This window comes from Wolffia australiana, chromosome 12 (genome assembly GCF_029677425.1).
Source record: "Wolffia australiana isolate 7733 chromosome 12, ASM2967742v1".
Taxonomy (NCBI): Eukaryota; Viridiplantae; Streptophyta; class Magnoliopsida; order Alismatales; family Araceae; genus Wolffia; species Wolffia australiana.
Genome location: NC_135846.1, coordinates 13,334,913 through 13,357,102, shown reverse-complemented (window position 1 = coordinate 13,357,102; position 22,190 = coordinate 13,334,913). Strand labels below are relative to the sequence as shown.

Here is a 22,190-nt window from a genome sequence, read left to right as displayed (position 1 = left end):
TTTAATTTTAATATTTTATATTTATTTTAGGAAATAAATCTAATTTAATGAAAAAAATATAATTTTCATAAAAGATGTGCTCATGAATAATTAATAAACGCCTTCAAATTTTGAGTATATCTGCCAACGTCCAAAAATCCTGGGTGTCTGACCCTCCATGCCTATGTTTCTATGTTGAAATTCTTGGAGAAGATGGGTATTTTATCAGAGGTGTTCTCAATCGGCGAAGCCTCACATCCAAGACTTGCTAATTTTTCATAGGAACTTAACTGAGTAAGTGTTTAATCCATATGGAGCATGTATTGAATAAATAATTACAACTGTATTTCTTAATTTAACATTTTATATTTATTTTAGGAAATAAATTTAATTTAATGAAAGAAAAATAGTGAAACATAAATCAAAATAATTCTAGAAAGGTCAGAAAATATTTATAGTATTTAACCTAATTTATATTTTATTAAATTTATACTTGTAGATAGTAAATACTTATAACTAAAAGATATTAGCCAGTGTGTTGGAAGCATTAGGTGATGGTTCAAAGTTGTGGTGTGAGTGGATTGGAGAGGATAAATGAAATACAAGCATTGATTGTAATGGAGACGGTGGCTGATAGGTGACTACAAGCAGCGGAGTGAGAATAAGTGATACAGATTTACCAACTCTGGTATGCACAGAGATGAGGTGGATACAAGCTGACTAGTGGCCTAGTTTGTTGGAGGTGTGGGGGATGATCAAAACCAAGGCTACTGACAACGTGACACCAACCTGGGTAAAAGGACAAAGATGTGAGTTGAAAAAGATGAAGATCACATTAACCTTATCCTCAAGGGTCCAACGGGCTGGGGTGGTGCTTCTTTTTCACATGTCTCTATATGAATGTCACTCTTTCCATCCTTTACACTTAGAATGCAAGAATGAACCCAACCGAGATTAGTGTGATCACTTTAATAGTTGTAATCAGGAACAAAAATATATGGTTTCATTTTTTATATATCTGAGATGGTGGATGGGTAGAGGATGTAAAGATGTAACTACCCTCAAAATATCAGCAGAAATATTTTTGTATGTTTTTAGATATCATCTTTTTATATTTGACAACTTGAACCATCCCGTTTTCTTTCTCTTTTGACCCATGTGGTGGATTAACGGCATGACACTTAATTCTAGGAAGACTTTGAAAATTAAAAAGTCATTAAAAGTATTTAAATAAATCCAAATTTATAAGTATTCTTCATATATCATTTTCTTGATGAAGTTAGTGCTAGAAATATCAGTAAAAAATGCCCCGAGTAAAAAATTATTTTATTCATCAAATTACTGTCAAACAATTATGTTACAATACCATTACATAAACAAAATTTGAATTTTCATAACATAAATATAATGATTCATTTTTCTTTAATAACACACATTTACAAACATTTTAATGAGAGTTAGCATATTAAATACATGAAATTACTAGTAAAAAGCCACGTTATTTGTGATCATTAGTAGGTCAATTCTTTCTCTCTTTGCAATGTTGTCCATTTTAAACCCTCAAATAATCTCATTTTAATTTATTTTTTCTCTGGAAATGGGAGAAGTAGGTGCAGTATGGTGGCCCTTGATTGGGAAAGACCTTGGGAGCTAAAGATATTCCTCATCTTGTGTGTAGTCTATGTGCGACATATAGTTATCTTTCTATAAGGTCCTTTTTTTACACTGAAACATGATACAGTAGCTTGTTCGTTTTGTATCCTCCCTATTAACTATCACGTATGCGTAATAAATTGGTATCTCTTATTTCACTTCACCGTTTCATGGGACGAGAAATGAAGATATGTTGTTTCCCTGACAATTTTAAAATCTAGTACCTTTCTTATATGGTATTGAATACAGATGTATGGGAATGAGAAATAGATATTCAACCAAGACAAGATTATCATTTTCGCCCAATGGAATACAATGGGCATAATGCTTTAAAAATTCACTACAAGAATGTCCAATTTGTGTCAATTAACTTTTATTAGACATGTACTTCATTATTGAAGCATAAGGTTCCCAATAAAGAAGATTAACTTTGGTCCACACAGCTGGGCTTTTTTAGAAGATCTTATTACCCTTCTATGCAAAAACTTTGGTTGTGAGATTCGGACACATGATACAAAGTTTCTCATCAATCATCAGAAATTTAGTCGTTGATGAGTCCACTTCCAAGAGCTCCAGATTTAATGAGGGGCGAAGGTAAAATAATATATTCATGAATCTCCAAAATATAATCTTTGTAGTATGAAAATAATATATTCATGAATCTTCCAAGAACTATGGATTGAATTTTAAGCCTTGATATTAAATTTAAGATACTGATTTTTGTTTAAAATTCCAGTATCTGAAATTTATTTTAAATTGTTCAAAGAATACACACATGATTTAATTATTAAATTAACATCTGTGTACAATAGTCCATGATGGAATATATGTCGTAACTTTAATAATATGATGATTCTATTCATAAGATTTAATTGCAGACCTTACGATGTTAATTTAATAATTAAATCCTTTGATTATATTCTTTGATTAATTTAAAATAAATTTCAGACATTGTGATTTTAATGAAACCAGTGTCTTAAATTTACCACCATCCCTAAAATTCAATCCATAGCTCTTGGGAGATTCATGAATATATTATTTAATAACTAAATCACGTGATTACATTCTTGGATTAGTTTAAAAATCAATTTCAGAGATTGTGATTCTTAAATTTACCGCCATCCTTAAAATTCAATCCATAGCTCTTGAAAGATTCATGAATATATTATTTAACGATGAAATCCTGTTATTACATTATTTGTATATATTTCTCATCATCCGAGTGTGGTAAACGAACTTACGACGACGAGACGAATTCGTCATCCTCACCGTCATCCTGGCGCGGACGAGAATCGAAAACTAACTATAAATAGCGAGAGAGAGAAGTGGAGAGTCTCGACGTGCTCCGCAAGTCATCGTTGTCGCGGAGGGATGACGGGAGAGGCGAGGGCTCTGATCCGGCCGGTGACGTTCGTAACGGGAAATGCCAAGAAGCTCGAAGAAGTTCGCGCCATTCTCGGCGATTCAATACCATTTCGATCCCTCAAACTCGACTGTAAGCGACTCAAAAGCCCAGTCTCCGTCGGCGAATTCAAAAAAATTGAATGTTAATCTCACTGAATCAGCTGATAATGCTCGATTTCTGTTTCATTTCTTTGCGAATCCGTCTCCAATATCCGCCGACGAATTCTAAAAAATTGATCTTTAGAAAATAAATTTAATTATACTGAAAAGCATTGTAATGTCGTTGAATTAGCAGAGAATGCTCGATTTCTTGTTCATTTGTTTGCGAGTCCGCCTCCAATATCCGCCGACGAATTCTAAAAAAATGATCTTTAGAAAACAAATTTAATTATACTTAAAAGCATAGTAATGTCATTGAATTAGCAGATAATGCTCGATTTCTTGTTCAGTTCTTCTCGAATCCGCCTCCAGTCCCCGCCAACGAGTTAAAAATTGATCTTTAGAAAACAATTTTAATTATACTTAAAGGCAGAGTAATGTCATTGAATTAGCAGATAATGCTCGATTTCTTGTTCAGTTCTTCTCGAATCCGAATCCAGTCTCCGCCAACGAGTTAAAAAACTGATCTTTAAAAAATAAATCTAAGTATACTGAAAAGCATAGTAATGCCATTGAATTAGCAGAAATTGCTCGATTTCTTGTTCAGTTCTTCTCGAATCAGCCTCCAATTTCCACAGACTCAATCAAAAAGATTGATCTTTAGAAGAAATCTAAAGTATACGAAAAAGAATAATAATGTCATTGAATCAGCAAATAATGCTCGATTTCTTGTTCAGTTCTCCTCGAATCCGCGTACAATTTCCTCTTACGAACTAAAAAAAGATTGACTCCTAGAAAACAAATCTAATTATTCGGAAAAGAATAGTAATGTCATTGAATCAGCAAATAATGCTCGATTTCTTGTTCAGTTCTTCTCGAATCCGCGTACAATTTCCTCTTACGAACTAAAAAAAGATTGACTCCTAGAAAACAAATCTAATTATTCGGAAAAGAATAGTAATGTCATTGAATCAGCAAATAATGCCCGATTACTTGTTCAGTTCTTCTAGGATTGTCGCCCAATTTTCACCGAAGAAGTCGAGAATTATCTTTAGAAAATTTTTTTTAATCATAATAAGAATATTAATGTCCTTCAATTAGCACATTAGGCTCGACTTCTTGCTCAGTTCTTCTTGAATCTGCTTGCAATCTCAATTAACGAAGTCGAGGAAATTCTAATAAATAATAAAACCAATAATGTCACTAAATCAGCAGATAAGGCTAGATTTCTTCTTCAGTTCTTCAAGAATTCGCTTCCATCTTCTCGTTCTTGTGTTTTCCAGTGCCGGAGCTGCAAGGAGAGCCCGAGGAAATCTCCAAGCAGAAGGCTCGTCTAGCAGCGGTTCAGGTTCATCTTTAATTTCATCGACTACCTTCACCAAATTCATAGATCATGATCATCTAACGAAATGTGCGGCCACCATTCTCTTTGATGAAGGTGGATGGGCCTGTACTCGTTGAAGACACGTGTCTCTGCTACAATGCCCTCAACGGCCTTCCTGGTATTTAGACGTGGCCGTTCGGTTCTTTTTGTGCGAATTTGTGTGAATTGTACGCTCTGTTCGGTTTTCCAAACAGAACAAAAACGAATTCGAACAGAACATCGCACAGATCTGTGTGCGGTTCTTTTGTTTGCTATGTGCGAATTTCGTTCTAATTTTGTTCGAATGTGCACATTTTGTTCATTTTTGAAAAAAAAGAACAGAACAAAGAACAAGGCCATGTGTGGTTCTTTTGTGCGAATTTTTTGTTCGTTTCAAACGAACAAAACAGAACAACCATGTCTACTGGTACTGTCAACAAGCTTGTGATGATCTCTTCCTCCTCCAAATATTCTTTTTATTTTTTTTTCTTATCCCATTATTCTGAAACATTTGACCTCATTTTCTTCTGCAGGGCCGTATGTGTAAGCCTCTCTTCCAAATCTGAGAATCATCATTCTTTTTGAACTTATTTTTAAAAAAATTGAACAATTTGTTTTCATCATCGAAATCTTCCAGAAAGTGGTTCTTGGAGAAGACCGGCCATGAAGGTGGGGTTGATATCTTTATTTTTCTTATTTTTGGTGTTTGTAAGTTAGGCGTAAATGTGAACCCTGCAGGGTTGAACAACATTCTCCAGGCGTACGAGGACAAATCAGCCTATGCCATGTGTATCTTCTCCCTAGCACTAGGCCCAACTTCTGAGCCCCTGTCCTTCTGTGGGAAGACCCACGTAAGTCACTCTGCCACTTTGAGAAACCTCAGGTTCCAAAACTGATGCTTATGATGATGATGATGATGATGGTCATCATCATCAGTATCATCATCATCAGTACCATCATCATCATTATCATCATAAGCATGCTGAGAAAAGAAACTCCTCATGTTCCCAAAATCAATGAGGATGATGATGATGATGGTTCTTCCGCTCTTTTTACGGTTTCCAGAAAAGAATCCCTCAAGTTACCAGAATTAATGATGATGACGATGACGATGATGATTATGATGATGGCCATGCTCTTTTTAAGATTTTTGAGAAAAGGATTCCTTAAGCTCCTAAATTGATGACAATGACGATTATGATGGTTATTCTGAACTCTTTTACAATATTGAACAAAGAATCCCGCAAATTTCCAAAATAGATGATGATCATCATCATTCCACAATCTGTTGAAGATTTGCAGAAAAGAATCCCTCAAGTTCACAAAACTGCTGATGATAACGATGATGCTCGTCATTTCATACTCTTTTCATGATTTAAAGAAAAGAACCCCTCCGGTTCCCAAAATTGATGATGGCGTTGTTCCCATACCTTTTACGATTTTGAGAAAGCATCCGTCAAGTTCCCAAAATGGTTGATGATGGGCATTCCATACTGTATCTACCATTTTGAAAATCAAGTTCTCAAAACTCCCGATGATGATGACGATGATACAATCATTCTATACTCTTTCAAGTTCCCAAAATTGATGAAACTTGATGATGATGATGATGATGATGAAACTTACTAACTCTACTGGCAGGGAAAGATCGTTTCGCCACGGGGCCCAGGTGATTTTGGGTGGGACCCGATTTTTCAGCCAGATGGCTACGAAGAAACGTACATCAACCTCTTCATCATATTCCCTACTTAAGTTAATGATTAATGAATGATGATGAGATAATTATATCTTTTGGGGGCGTAATTCATGCAGGTATGCTGAGATGGCAAAGGCCGAGAAGAACAGGATATCTCATCGCTCCAGGGCTCTTGCCCTCATCAGAGCTCACTTCACCCAAGCCGGGTATGTCTTCGAGACGCGTCAATGAGCAGAAAACTCTCGGTTCATTTCTCTCTCTCTCTCTCTCTCTCCTAACTTATGATGAAGGGCTCATCAATCCACGATACCGTAGTTAAAACTTAGGGAATAATAGTAGAACAAACCTTCTAACTTATGGTGGTAATCTTCACATTTTTAAGCAGCCTTGCTGCCTCAGACCCATGTCGCCTATTCTCCCAATCATCATGCTTATTTTCTACATCATCCGTCGCATTATCGTCACCGTCTTCTGGCAACATACTTTCATCAGAATGCTCCTTTCCTGCCGTCGGCCTATGTTTTGAGGTCATCACATGAACCTTGATGCTGGGATGTTGGTATTTGACATCCATCTGCATGAAAATCGATTAACGATTAGGTTCAACTTTGATTCATAATAAGTTTATGGTGCTTGCCTTTGATCTTGGTATGGTAGCCGTCTCAAAATTGATGTTCCACATGTGAATCATCTTCTCGTAAACAGACGTAGACCGGATCTCCAAACACATCTGATTCAGAACAAACCCATGATGAAGAGTCAACTAGAACATTCGTCAAAACACAAACTTAGAAATTTTAGAATCAATGCCTCCGATTTCGGAGGCGCCGTGCGGGTTTTACCAAAATCGTAGTTCTTGGCCCAGATAAGTCGAATATGGTCCGCAACAACGGCTCCAAGAGAGACTCTGAATATACCTTGGTTCACATTTAGAACACTGTCTGAGAAATTGTATAAATGAATGATTGATCCTTAATCGGATAGATCAAGATTCGCATCTACTCACAACATCGGTTCCAATTATATAATCGAAGGGCGGGGCAATTGCTTTGACATGATCTTCATTCCCCCAGAAGAGCTCAGCAACCCTGATAGAACCCACTGGATCAAAAAAAGTATAGATTAAAAAAAAGCATAGCAAAAAAAAAGTGTAGATTAATCTAGCACGAAACAAAACCCTCTACCATGAGAATGACGGCATCCGTCAAAGCTGGTCTCCCCTCGAAAAAAATATCATTTCGATTTGGCCAGATGGCCTCGTATATAGTTCCTGATCGTCCTGGACGTGGACAATTCATCCTGTCCGACGTCCAGAGTAAGTTGAGGGACGAAGGACGGGACGGTTTTTCATCCAATGATAAGAAAACTGTCCCGTCCAATCATACAGGGACGGTTTTTCGTTCCGTCCAGTCCTCCCGGGATGAATTTTTGTCCCAAAATTTGTCCCGGATGAAAAAAAACCATTTATATTTCTAATATATTCATATAGATTTTTTTCAAGTTTTTAAGGGAATTACTGAGGATATAGAACGCAAAGAGACATGTGCACGCACGTCAAAATACAGGGACTTTGATGCAAATTGTCATAGTGAGGCCACATGACAACATCTCAACCGTCGGATGTGAATCCGGCGGTTTTCCGTCCAGATTCGTCCATCCCTCGTCCGAGACCTCCATGGACGAAAACCGTCCCGTCGTGGTCCCGAGACGAATTTTTGTCCCGAAATTTGTCTGTATCCTCTGACGGGACAATTTTTTCGTCCCAGGACGAAAAAATCACGCCGTCCACGTCCCTGCACTATAGCCTCGTAGCACGATGAAGAGTCTTCCCTCGGCTACAGACGAGGCTCGAAAAGTCTCGTCTGTAGCAACATCTGCTCATGGAATCTTCTGGCTGGCCCAAACCACCCGAGCACGTGGAAGTATAATTACATACATGCTTAAAATCCATCTTAGATTGAATATTGTCACCGATCTAATTGACTGCCATTCAATTTTCAAATATGATACATGAAAATAAAGAAATATACAGGGAGTGATATTTGGGTAAATACCAGAGCCAGGGTTTGCCTGCATGATCCTGGACATATTACGCTTCACATTTCTTGTCAATAAAGGTAATACCTCGGCTTGGTCTGTGGCAATGACATCACATCCCAACAATGCCATACCTGTAAATAATAACAAGAAAAATCAAATGTTATAATTCTTTAATTAAATTATCAAATTTTCTGGTAAGTTACACGGCAGACCAAAGCCGGCGAGTCCACAGCCAGCTCCAAGCTCGACGACTCGTTTTCCCTTCAGTCTGGACTGGGAAAATCGACCTCTTCTTCGATTTTTTTCCTGAATAGAACGATTTGGTGCGTAAATATACATGATTGGAGGACTTGCATCCTAACAACTTTATTAATGATATTCACAATTGCTCCTAAGCCTAACATTAACCGAGTTTGGAGACCCTTTTGGAATAATGACGAAAATACCCCTGGTAAGTGTTTGGAGATTGCATCATTTTTCCAGGCTAAAATTATCTGATGGCATAAATCTCATGGACAAAGCATCACATTTCCTTGACTTGGAAGATTAAATGAGAAATTAGAGTTAGATGGGACAGGAACAGAAGTGACAACCAAAAAGAAATTTCAAGCACAGAAGGATCATGAAGTGAAAATAATTGAGTGAATAGAGCCACAAAATTACCAGGAATTTGACAAACACCATGGATGCATCCCATACTGTGGTACCATGATGCCTTGAGTTCGGGTCCTGCAATGTCAAAAGATTGATCCTTTAATTCCTTAAAAATTATTTTTTTTCGATCTTGGGTGATCTTCTCTCTTTTAGTTTTAAAAAATCGTTTTCGGCTGGGCCAAGACAATAAAATATGAAAATTATAAACTAACTCCCAGATGAGGAGCATACGTAAAACTGTTCTATTGTAATCGTTACCTGGGAAAATTGCAGTCGATGGCCAAGAACATCAACGGTCACAGTCGATGTGTTTGGGGAGTTCAACCTGGAACGTGTTTATTCATCGAGAAAAATGCTAAGTAAATAGCGTAGACGTATCGTTTCCGAGATTCAAGCCCAAAGCTCCAATATTTTTACAGAATTAACATGGAAGATGGAACGGTAAATAACAATACGATAATTTAATCATTACCAAAGGTTCAAACATGTATTAAGATTACCTTCATAAGGTTTATGCAAAGAATCTACAATCTATCTCGTCGAGAAAGGCAAGATGACCCATAAACTACTACCACTGGACGGTAGTTTCAGAGGGAAAAAACTAAGATCGGCTTTAAACACTATGATCACGAAAAGATCATCGATTTCCCAATCTTGGATGTTTTTTTCAAATGGGCATGCCCTAAATAAGTTCAAATAAGTACGACCAAGTAAAATTTCTATAATATCTCATCGATTACTTCTGCGCAAGAACAGTGGATCAAGCATCCAGAAAGGGTTTGAAAATGTATAGTGGGAGGTATTCACCTGTCGTCCTCCATTAGCGATCTAGCCGAATCACCGCCCGACATTACCTGAAAAACTCCAAGAGTCTAGAACTGATCTGAATGAAGGGAGATACTATGAAGAAAGCGATTACCCTCTTAAGGAAGACTTTTTATCCGAGTTGTATTATTATTTTTTTTACATTTCCCAAATAAATTGGCTATTTGTTTGTTGGTACTGTGGGCTGGCGTTTTGATCTCAAAATTAATATGATAATTAAGTTAATATTCGTTCTATCAATACAAATATAGTTCCGGATCTTCCGGGACGTGGACGATGGATGGGACGAAGATCGTCCCGTCCGACGTCAGGAATCAGTGCAGGGACGCGGACGGGACGGTTTTTTGTCTCAGGACAAAAAAATCGTCCGGTCCGCGTCCCGACTTTGCCAGTTTCATCCCGTCCGGAGAAAAACGATCCCGTCCCTCGTCCCGGACAAAATATACAATAAAAATAGTTCCAAGGTCTGATTGAATTAATATGGATTTTTCTAAGTTTTTAAGGGAAATATGGAGGAGAGAGAGTGGAGGGACATATGTACAATTACTTTTGGGGGGGGGTCAGTTTGGGCGTGCAAAAAAAGAAGGGACTTTGATGCAAAATGTCAAAGAATTGATATAGTGATGCCACGTGGCAAGATCTCAACTGTCGGAAGTGAATTGATTTTTCAGTCCAACGATACGAAATCCGTCCCATCCGCTCATCCCGGGACGAATTTCCGTCCCGAATTTTGTCCACCCTCACGGATGGGACAGTTTTTTCCTCCTGAATGAAAAAACCGTCCCGTCCGCGTCCCTGCACTTTAAATACAAACACCAGCAACTTAAAGCTGATCTCTAAGTTGCTGGAGTTTTGTTTTATGGCTGATAGATGAATGGAGATCATATCCCACTTCAGTTGCAAACCATTTTTCCTGATTTTGGCCTTTGATTCTTGGTCTAAATATGTTTTTAAATTGCTCCATCTCAATCTTTAATCTTCAATCCAGGAAGAAAAATGGCCATCAAAGCTAGAAATTATAGTCAAAGACCCCTAGCATTTTTCGGGTAGTACTCCTAGAAAAATATAATTTCATTAAGTTCCTGGATTTGTTATTCATTTATAATTATTGAACATTCCAATTAAATAATTCAAAACGTCATTAAGTTAATATCCCATGCATAAGGGTGACGAAATATTTTTAAAGCATACGTTAGCTTGGCATATTTTAAAATAGTTTGAACTTTTTATTTTACGCCACATGATATAAAAACATATGTTTTCATGAAATAAAACATTTGAGTAAATATTCAGTTGAAAATTCGTATAAACAAACAACTTTACAAGGTTTGGAACAGCTTCATTCAAATGTCACATGAATTATTGGTCCTTTGAATAGTTGTATGCATAAGTATAACGGTTGGACATTGGGAGTTTATGAATAAATAAGGAGGAGCCTTTAATCCCCTACTTTACACTTTAATTCACCCAGGATATTTTTGTATTACAAAAACAGGTCTATATCATTTCGGTTTTTATGGGAAATCAAGCATATGTATGATCTTTTATTAAACCATTAAGACTAGGTGGAAGTAATAAGTCCACATGAGTTTTGAGTACCAATATGACCTCAGCATCAGTGAATATTACTGTGTCCTTTTGAATTAAGTGTAATCTGCATAATAAAATCATCATAGCCTTTTACTAAATATTAACTAGAGCCGGAGTTCATAACAGTTTTCTTTTTTAATTTCTATGCGAAGAGAAATTTTCGCCGAACTTTACAAATTTAGAGACCCGAGTGATCAATTAGGGTTGATATGAATTTCTAAGATTTTGAAAGGAGCAATTCCAATGAAATATTTTAAGAAACCCCCTCTGTTTCGTATCAGCTTATTTCAAAGCTTAGCTTGAAATAAGCCTCAACTCACAATAAGCCTCAACTTATTTCAAAGCTTAGAGGATCGGGTAGAAGGCCATCAGAGTGGCCAAGGGCTAGGCGATGGTGGATGGTGGAGGGAAGATGTTGTGCTTGCCAAATGCCTGCAACGACAGGTGGAAGTGGGGCCACGTGCTTGCTCTATATGAGCAGTGTGCATGCGGAGGTGGGGTGACATACTCACTAGACGCAAAGCATGTGCGGGGTAGACACGAGGCGGCTACAGTCAAGCATAGTGTGGGTGGCTGTCTTGGCACAACGGCGGTGGCAGCGACAATCCATAGGCAGTAACCAGGGTGAAAATGAATAATCCTCTATTCAAAGTTCACCATTGTCTACATCAAGGGAGTAGGGTTCTACTGTTCGGATAACGGATATGAAACTGGGCGTTGGAGACCAAATACAAACTGAGTTTCGTTTAGAGTTCGTACGGTGTTGACATATTCATGATCGATGTCCAATATCCGTTATCGGATATCGATTTCGGATGACGGGAAAATTCACCTTCGTTATCTGTTATGGTTCTGTTATCGATCACCGTTCTGAATCTTAAAACTGTTCTGAGTTTTGTTATCCGATATTGTGACCGGATATTGAATAATGATAACCATATGCCTATAATGGGCCAATACTATTTTATTATATTATGTCAGCCCAATACCCAGTTCTACAGAAAATGCATACAAGTTAGGGCCTGAGGAGCCACTAGAGGAGTAGTTGGCAATTGGAGCTGTTGCAGGTGCTGCTGACAACTATTGTTAGAGCTAGTGGAGCTGGTGAAGTTGTTACTGCTGTTGTGAGAAAACATCGGAGCCAGATGTGGGTTTCCTTAGCATCAAGTATGTTCTCCACTTCTGATTGAAATCTCCTTTGAATTGAAATCTGCGATGAGAATTTTTTCGCATGAACAAATACATTGGGGTAGAGGATTCACCCCATTTGCATTGTAAACTAAGGGGATTCATCTAAGATTATGTTATTCTTCCCCTGAATTGTAATTCATAATGTATATTAAACCATTTTATTATTTTTAAATAAAAAATAATACGTGAAATACCCCAAAAAATTGTATTCTCAATAAAACATGTATTCCTCTTAGTTATTAGGAAATTTGTATGAAATCAGATTGTTATCTAAACACATTAATCTGATTTTTTATCAAATATTATTAGTGATGATGATATACGCTGGTTTATGTAGTCAAAATATCACCTTAGATGGGTTGAACGAGGTTCTTTGAAATTTAAATAATTATAACGAAAGCAATTAATTTATGTACAGTAATCCTATGTATGGAGTGAGGTAAAGCATAAGGTATACTTGGTGATTTAATTATGGGTTAGGCTGGTTCCCAGTCCTGTCCTTGGGACATCCATGCTGGGAAACCACTTGGTAACATGATTCTTTAACACAAATATAAATAGAATAAAATTTTGTATAGCTTTGACTTTCTCTTTGGGAGCAAATGAGGTCAAAATAAATTAACACAGTCAAATAAAGTTATTCAAAGATAAATCATATGAACTAAAATAAAAACATGTCGACGATCTTATCACATTGCATTGAGTCAAATCCAGAATCGTTGGAATTTTGTCTCTTTGAGCTATTCAAACGTTTGATTTTATGCATATCCATGTGGTTGTAAGAATGTTGAACCTCCTTGGGATCTTCACAATGTTGAACCTTCTTGGCATCTTCACAAATTCCAACTTGCATGGATATCTCTAAGATGGACATTTCCTCATGATATATGTAATTGAATATTTTTAATAATGAATTAATATTATCTTCCTTTATGTATATCCATGTGGTCATAAGAATGTTGAACCTCCTTTGGATATTCACAAATGTTGAACTTCCTTGGCATTTTAACAAATTCCAACTTGCATGCATATCTGTAACATGGTTGTTTCCACGTGATATATGTAATTGAGTATTTTTCATAATGAATAAATATTATCTTTGATGCAGGTTGACTAGGGGAGAGACAACAAGGGAGGCAGGTATGACAATGATGGTGGGAATGCTGGACGGATTTGGGTAAAGGGATAAAAATAGACTGCGAAATTCACACGTCGAATTCAAAAACCTAAAACCGATGAAATGATGGTGGTGCAGTCCCGTTCCTCATCAAGGCCGGGAGTACTGTCTTCAACCACCGCGACGATGCCGAAGCACCAAATCCAATACTCGAATTCACGTCACGGGAAATCTCACGAGAGGAAGAATTTTGAGGAAAAGAAAGAGATATTCAAAACAAATCTGTCGGCGGTGGAAGAAGCCTCGCGGAACACTAGACGAATAAAACTTGACACCAAAGAGTTCAGGCGTACCTCGGCACCAGAGTGCGTGATGAGGTTGCTGGAAATTCAAGTCGTGATGTAACTGGGCGTTCTGGGCGTTGTACGACCCACTGGACGAGAGATCTGGACGTTCCGGGCGTTGAGCGCCCCTGGCGAGGAGCGTGACGGACGAGCGTTGAACGCAGACGGAGGGCGAACAAGCGGAGGCGGTCGAGTGCAGGGGCCTAAGGGCGCTGGCGTGTGCGGGGCGCCGGTAGGGCTGGGGCGGACACGCGCGGGCGCCTGCGAGGATGGCGCGCATGGGGCGTCGGCAAGGCTGGCGTACGTGGGGCTCTGGCAGGAGGGCTGGTGCGCGCGGGGGCTGGCGGCCTGGCTGGTGCACGCGGGCGCCGGCGAGGCTAGCGCACGTGCGGCGCCGGCAGGGCTGGCGCGCGTGGGCCACCAGCAGGAGGGCTGGTGTGCGAGGGCACCGGCGGGTTGGCTGGTGCACACCGGCACTAGTTCTGTGCGCGCGGACGCTGGCGGGGGCGGGCGCGCGTGGGCGCCGACGGGCTGGCACGCACGTGCGCCTGCGGGAGAAGATGCAAGAGGGAGAGATGGAAAGAAAGAAGGAAGAGAGGAAAGGAGAGAGAGGGAAGAAGAAAGAACGAAGGAAGGGAGGGGGAGAGAGGAACGGAAGCGGCTGTCGGCGCGACGTGGCGATGTCGACGGCAGCGGCGAACTAGAAGAGGGAGAAAGAGGGAAGCTAGGGCAAGTCCTCCAAGAAGAGTTAAAAGAAAACTCAATTCTTGAATTATGACTTGCCTAACTATTTCTTGAAACATTGGCCTACACATATAGGCCTTGGAGGAAAGAGAAAATACAGTTAAAAGAAATAAAAATAAAGACGAGCGACATGACGAACGACGTGGTTTCGTGTCACGTCAGGGGGCAGTTCCGGATCTGCCTTTGGCGACCTGTCTGTACGCGTGAAGGGGCGTGCGTGGGTGGAGACGTGCCTGATGCTAGCGTGTTGACTTGATCCGGTGACAATGGCGGCATGTCTTCTGCGGTCGTGTTGACTTTAGATGATGGTGGTGACGCTTCCGGTGTCGATGCGTTGACGTCGTCGCCACTAATCTTCCTTTAAGATAACATGTATAAATATTATTTTTCATAATGAATAAATGATTAAAAGATAATTTTTAAAAATATTTTTAAAATAGTTTTCTAAAGAGAACATGTATGTGCACATACATTACTACCGTAGATCCCTTTAATTGAACTTGAGATACTGTTCACCTGAACTGACCTGTAATATTCTGGGATAAATTTTTTGACATGTTGCAAGGTATAAATAAGACAAATATCTATGAGTTTCTCATACTTTATTTCCATTTTATTTTACTATCATTGTCCTCTTTGTCTCCTTGTCTTTCTCTCATGATTTTCTCTCCTAACTTGGATTTTTGTTTCCAAGTTAAATGTTAGGAGTGCTCCTTCAACGTCGTCTTCTGATGCTTTGCATTTTTAATGGATAATTTATTTTATAGAGTTCAATTTTTGAACATCCGTACATTACATGTAGAACTTAATCTTCACCCAACTAGCTACCAGGTCGACGGTGGATAGCACTTTACCCCAAATAGACGAGGAATTGGCTTTTGAGGAATTATTAGCAAAACATATTGCTGATGTGTCAAAGTTTTGTGGATGAGCAAATTGATCCCTTACTAAAATACTTTACACTTGTTGGGGATTCCACATATGAGTGTGAAATTTATCGCACAAAGAATGCTACAAAGGTTGTGCATCTGAAGAGCCCAACATATGGTAGTACAAGTGTCTTTTGGCACCATTTCAAATTTTTCCATCTGAAAGAATGCTGAAGGGCAACAATAATATGCAATGCTATATAGATGACTTAGCAGACGACGAGACATCCGACTCTTCGGCGATAAGTGACCCTTGAGGGGTAGAATGCTAGAAGATACAAAGGATGTAATTAGTCGACTAGTATGTCGCACTGACCTGCCATGGCATTGGGTTGATACTGATGTGTGGAAGGGGATGTGGCAATATGCGACACAAACTATGGTGCCCTCTCCTAGTGCATGAATCATCAAGGCATGGAAAATGAAGTTGTTTGAGAGAATAAAGGTGGATACTATGTGCACATTATCAAATGTCAACCACGTGTTAGTGACAACAAATTCATGGACATCAAAAGATTTTTGTGGACTTCGAGGGGTAATAGTTCATTGGATTGATACTTGTTGGACGTTTCGTGAATGTGTCCTTGCCATTCACGAGTGATAATACCCTAATTTTGATTTTTATTTCAAGTAATTTAGCACAATTTAATGCATTTAACTAGATTAAAAGGGTTTGTTATCATATATTTACATGAAAATACTGTTTTCAAGTGATTTCTAATTTTCCCCTAATTTTCTGTTAATTTTATGAATTTTAAGGGATTTATTTGAGCTTGAAATAATTATTTTTAAATGAAAATGGCAGGTTTAATATTTAATTTTCGAGATTTATTAGTATGGAGATGAATTAATGAATTTTCTAGAATTTTCTAGGATTTTTTCGGATGTTATTGGAATTTTCTGAGATTTATTTGAGGAGGAAATGAATTTTTTATTAAGAAAAGGATATATTTATAAGGCAAAAATGAGTATTAAAGCTATTTTCAAACTTTGAGGGGCTTGTCGTAAATTTCAGTTGCAATTATGCCCTCAAAAACAGTTCTCGGTTGTGTATGCAGGCATAAAGATTTTATTTAAACAGTTACAGGGTTTTATTACAATCACTTATTTTTTTTAATAGTTTTCAGAAAAAAATCAGAGGAGAGAGAATGCGCAAGGGGCATATTCACAATTACTTTTGGGCGACGTTCAGCAGCAATTCCAGGCTTTCTAGAGGAATTTTTCTGCAAAAAAGAGAATTCAAAATGCACCCACCAATGAGAGGGCGACACATCATGGCGTGTTAAAAAATAAATGAATAAATAAATCAATTTAAATCCAATGACTTAAATTCATTTATTAATAACTTTTGATCCTGAAGTTTGATTGAGATGATACTTTTATGGATTTGCTCGTCTTGATCCCCACTTTCTACCTGTATGGTTGGATCATTCAGATCAAGCCTATGTTGATAGATAAAAATTAATTACTAAACGAGGGTAAAATGGTGATTTTTACCATGTAACCTAAGTATAAAAGCTATATTTCGAGAGGCGGAGCTCATTCATGATGGTGCTCTATCACAGCTGCAAGACAGAGAGGAGCTCCAGCTTGGATCAACCTATTTGGTACTTTTCCTTCTTTGTATTTGAATTTTTGGTGTATTTTGGATGATGTTAGTTTAATTTCTTGATTGTTCTTCTTGATTCTGGTCTGAACTTCTAAATTGCTTGGCTTGAGCGGCATGCACAAGCCCTTACTAGGATTGAGAGGAGAAACTGCGAGATTTACCTAGCTATTCCAAGTCCACATTAAAAAAACTATAAAAACTTCAATTTCTAGGAGATTAAATTTCCCATTTTATTATCCAATAGAGTAGTCATTTTTGAATTAACAAGCCTAGAAACAACCAAAAAAAATAAAAATGTTCTCCTCTCAACTTCTCTAATTGACCCCTTTGACCCTTTTCTTTGGATCAAAGAAGCAAATTTAGAGCCCCATATTCTTCTATTCCTCTCATTTCTCCTACCTCCCTTTCTAAATTTCTCATTTAATTGGGGTAATTTGATCTTCATTTAATATTACATTAACTTTGATTAGTGTCAAATTATTCAATTAAATCATCAATTGAATTAACTTACTAGCTTCCCTTGGACGATGCCCTTTACTCATCACTACACATCTTAAGTAGGGTTTTATAAATTTTATTGTATAAGCTAAAGTTTACAACGACAAGGGATTAAATTTGGTAAAATTGACCCCTATTTTTGGCTTATCAGCGAGCTATGTGGGAAGCATGATAGGGAGTCTATGGTGGAAATTATTGTCGAGGTGCTGGAAGAATTTTGACTCGACTCAAAGGTGAGTAATGTTAAGAGTATTTCTCCGTAATAGAGTTACAGAATGAAGGATACAATGTTTAATGTGCTTTCCATTGCAGTTATTGAAAGAAATCTGATATCTAACTTGGTCAAAAACTTGACTTAAGCGGAAGCGTTCTATGATTCTCTTATGAGTTCTAGGGGTTTGAAACTTTTTCTTGAACCTCAAACTCAACTGGATTACAATCATCTATTCATAGTATGATTGTATGAAACACATTTCCATCATAAAGCAAATAAATAACATACCATTGCCATTGGTAATGATGAAATGGTTGAAGTTGATCCAAGAAGCTTTCCTCTTGAAGAAGATGATGGACTTTTGAGCCTCCCTTGTGTTTGGCCTCTACCGGTATCCACACGATCTTCCCTTGGAGGTGAGTTCACTGGTGCTCTCACAGATCCTTCTCTTTGACCCCTCCTTGTTCTCCTTTGCATGCTCTTTGGAATTCTTCCAATTCCAAGTGAGTAGGAGAGGAAGGGGATGAGAAAAGATGAGAGAGAGAACCAAATTCGACCTGGAGTTGGTTGCTTGTGCCCAGGGCCCACATTTCCTTAAATAGGGCTCTCCACATGTCCTTTGGCATTAATTTCCATTATGCCATCAATTAATTATAACTTCACCTCATAAGATCTTATGTGTGTGACCCTATAGGTTCACTTATCATTCTAGTTTAATGACTCTAATAGTTGATGATCATCCAATCAACTTTACCAGTCAATTAAATTCATAACTCACTTATAATTTAATTGACCTTGACCAATTTAACCTAATTGGTTAGTTGAGTCTCCTGCCATGCCATAAGGACAAGCTTCACTTGCATTGGCCTAGAAGACAAATGAATTTCATCCATGCATTTTGCTTCATGAAAACCTTTCTGTTATCAATACCATATCAATATAGTCCTTCATTCATTAATGATCTCATGATTGATATCTGGGATATGGTGGTTCAGTCAAATCCCAATCATATGAATCAATTTTAATATGATTGCATAAGAGATCTCCAATGAATCACATCATTGGAATCTCCTTTATTACTCTGGCCAGAGATTCACTGCAATCTATTAGTGAGACCATAACTTCTATTCATCGAAGTTGAATGATTCCTAATCGGCTATTCAATTACCTCCATGATACTCTAGAAGTGCCCAATCATATTTATACCGGGCCTCTAAATAGAAGCCTTTGTCAACATGATCAAAGCACAACTTTCGTACCACAAGATATCTTTGATACCTTAGGTCAAAGGACCATTGATACTATGACAACATGAATCTTCCTGGTTGACTTAGATGTTTAACCATCCAGGTGATTCATACGGATCAATACAGTGAACTTCTTCTTACCAAGAAGCACCTGACATCCATCATTAGTGTCATCACACAAATGGCTATTGGGAACGGCCATTATCATCATCCAAGTGATCATGAAAGATGTCACCACTCTTTCCGGAATATCTAGTGTCCCTTACTAGACTTCCTTCGAATGGGATTGTTTAGGTTAATGTCCTTTGAGTCTAGTGATCCCTAAATTATGAACTCTTCATAATTCACTCAAACATATGGACATTACCTGGGACTTCATTAATCATATATGTACAATATAGAAATAATGAAAACAAGAGTCTCGATAGAATTAACTATAAACTCAAGAATGTACTTTGATTGGCTCTTTAGGCCACCAATTCTTACAGTTATGCGCAGTGACCAATGATAACACATCAAGTAATAAAAGAATGATGGCCATATTAAGGAGAAAATTATGTGATCTAAACATGGGGTTTTGCTCCAGATGGCACGTTACATACATCGCACACATAGTCATTCAAGCTGCATTGAATATTTTTTCCATTCCCAATGTGTCACCCATAGTTGAGGAGAGTGATACCATTATGACTGTCGACTTGTATGACGGTGAATATGATGTGGAGGAAGGGGAAGAGGACATCTCATTTCATCCGGGTACTGGATCAATCGGGGGCGCAATCACTAAAGTGAGAACAATAGTTTGAGCTATTCGTCAAATAACAAAGCGTCATATATATTATGTTGATTTTGTAGGACACAAATTGAAGCCAAGGTTTCCATCAATTGATTGCCTAACAGAGTGGAGTAGCACACACGAGAAGGTAGACGAAGCATTTTCACGACACATGGAGGATGTCATGAAGCGAGTTATTGAATTCACGTTGTTCACTAGCAAGAGACTAACTCATGATGAATGAGCATCATTGATTGCTACATGCATAACCATTCAAAAAAAACTAGATGACTACGAGAAGTTGTTGTGAAACAATAATCTCGTCCTCGCTGGCACACTACTTGACCTATTTCACAAGGGGTCAATGTTTGATGAAGCGTCCTATTTGAAGGTTGTCTCTTATGTTCAAGGAATTCTCCTTACTACACCAATAATCATATCTGACCAATGCGCCTCAAACATGTCCCGTCAACAATAACCATTGAAGGCTTGGGTCAGTCAGGTCCTTAGTAGCAAACCCTTTGTACAAACAACATTACCATCCCCCATATGGAGGAGTTTAAGACCTTCCTACTTACAATGCACCAAGGAGGGGAAGAATCTACACGTGCCTGATGGGGCAGTAAGGGTGTTCCGTCTTTCCAGCATTAACAAAAGTTGTACATGAATTTCTATCAGTGTCTACAACAAGTGCTCCATCAGAGGGGCTGTTCCCCGCTAGCCGATCAGTTGTCGCTTAAGAGCAATTGCGTTTGGAAGGGCCGAGTATCGAGGCACTTGTTTGTGTAAAGTGTTGGTGTCGAGGGGAAAAAAAGGCTACGACATTTGTCTTGATGGTGAAATTGATGTTCAACTAGAAACATAAGTTGTGCTTCAAATTTATCTTAATTTATGTTAAGCATATGGATTGTCAAGTAACAATGTATCAATTTTAGATGCCGCAGTACCTTTGGAGCAATAGGGCGTTTGGACGATGGGCTTACGACGTAGTTTGCAAAGCTTTGCGATGCTGATACTCTTTGCGATGCTAAAATTTTGATTTCAAAGATGAAATTCTATTTCGTCACTCTTTGGATAATCTAAGTACAATGTTTGCTACTGGTTGGACATGTGATATTTGTTAGCCTAAAGAAGAATTGAACTTTTCACTTTATATTTGAATCTTACAAAAAATCTTACCTAAGGCATGTAGTACATTACAGGTGCCATGCTTCCGCTTGAGTATGCGATTGTTCCTTCAACGCCCAACCTTGTTAGCCCAACCTTGATACATACCACGACGGAGTATGCGATTGTTCCTTCAACGCCTCTCGAAGAAACCACATGACCTAAGTGTGCACGTCATCAGCTCTGATTCTGACTCTTACAGTGACAATAGTAGCAAGACTTGACTTAAACTATGGAGACACCACTACCAATGCTCTTTAATTCTCACTGGAGCAAATCAAATTGATTTAGGCTATTTAGAGAGAAATACTTGCAAAGCTTCACTTGACTCTAATTGACCCCATAGTCGAGCTACACATCCTAGTGAATTGTGATCCATATTTTGAGCCATGAACTGACCATATCTACTGGACCCACCACCACCCCCCCCCCCCCCCCAATGATTAACCTTGTCAAGTATCACATTACCCGCAACATCTATCAAGAGCAACCTGCATCACCCCGAACCTTGTGTGGAGATGTCATGTGGAATGAAATACTATGTCGCCTCAATCTCAACAAATGGTACTTGTTATGTTTACTTACCATCTTTGCTTTAATAATATGCGTTTGGTTAAGTTTCCCAAGTTGATATCAATGTGGAACATTAATTTAGCACTAATTTCAAATGTATATTACTAATTAACAATCGAACCTGAATCTCTAGTTGGTATGATAGTAAAAACAACAAAAATTCCTAAACAGTACCCATTATCCGTTCCAATATCATATTTGATATTGGTATCGTTATCTCCTCAACGATATTGATTTCCAATATCAATATCAATCTAATGTTATCCGGAACTATTATCCGTTCAGCAATAGATATCGATATCCGTTATAAATATCCGAATCCGATATCGTCTATGTTCGTAATTTTTTTGAGAACAGATACTGCGATATCCAATTATGGATATCGATAACAGATACCAATTGTAGCACCCTACAAGGGAGGGGGTTTTTATAGCCTTTTCCATGTGACTTTTGAAATTATAAGAAAAATAAAATTATTC

General features: G+C 38.1%; 2 protein-coding genes across 2 annotated transcripts; one reads left to right on the top strand and one right to left on the bottom strand.

Annotated features, from left to right (window-relative positions):
• Positions 1-2,959: 2,959 nt before the first annotated feature.
• LOC144710332 (Inosine triphosphate pyrophosphatase family protein) lies at positions 2,960-6,596 on the top strand. The gene is made up of 8 exons (XM_078584069.1): positions 2,960-3,127; positions 4,419-4,483; positions 4,574-4,637; positions 5,032-5,041; positions 5,136-5,167; positions 5,237-5,349; positions 6,140-6,216; positions 6,311-6,596. The coding sequence occupies exons 1-8, from the start codon at positions 3,004-3,006 to the stop codon at positions 6,423-6,425; spliced, it is 600 nt and encodes a 199-aa protein (XP_078440195.1). The 5' UTR covers positions 2,960-3,003; the 3' UTR covers positions 6,426-6,596.
• Positions 6,493-9,843, bottom strand: LOC144710331 (S-adenosyl-L-methionine-dependent methyltransferases superfamily protein). The gene is made up of 9 exons (XM_078584068.1): positions 9,696-9,843; positions 9,147-9,213; positions 8,898-8,963; positions 8,447-8,540; positions 8,249-8,365; positions 7,201-7,295; positions 7,037-7,111; positions 6,832-6,924; positions 6,493-6,768 (listed from the first exon to the last, which is right to left on the bottom strand). The coding sequence occupies exons 1-9, from the start codon at positions 9,737-9,739 to the stop codon at positions 6,544-6,546; spliced, it is 876 nt and encodes a 291-aa protein (XP_078440194.1). The 5' UTR covers positions 9,740-9,843; the 3' UTR covers positions 6,493-6,543.
• Positions 9,844-22,190: the final 12,347 nt, after the last annotated feature.

What these genes read in the sequence shown, in the direction of transcription:
- LOC144710331 (XM_078584068.1), bottom strand. Translation starts at nt 9,739, where the DNA reads ATGTCGGGCGGTGATTCGGCTAGATCGCTAATGGAGGACGACAG. An exon ending in TCGCTAATGGAGGACGACAG is followed by an intron (nt 9,214 to 9,695) that starts GTGAATACCTCC and finishes AACACGTTCCAG; the next exon opens with GTTGAACTCCCCAAACACAT. An exon ending in CTGTGGACTCGCCGGCTTTG is followed by an intron (nt 8,366 to 8,446) that starts GTCTGCCGTGTA and finishes TATTATTTACAG; the next exon opens with GTATGGCATTGTTGGGATGT.
- LOC144710332 (XM_078584069.1), top strand. Translation starts at nt 3,004, where the DNA reads ATGACGGGAGAGGCGAGGGCTCTGATCCGGCCGGTGACGTTCGTAACG. An exon ending in TCGATCCCTCAAACTCGACT is followed by an intron (nt 3,128 to 4,418) that starts GTAAGCGACTCA and finishes TGTGTTTTCCAG; the next exon opens with TGCCGGAGCTGCAAGGAGAG. An exon ending in CCTTCTGTGGGAAGACCCAC is followed by an intron (nt 5,350 to 6,139) that starts GTAAGTCACTCT and finishes CTCTACTGGCAG; the next exon opens with GGAAAGATCGTTTCGCCACG.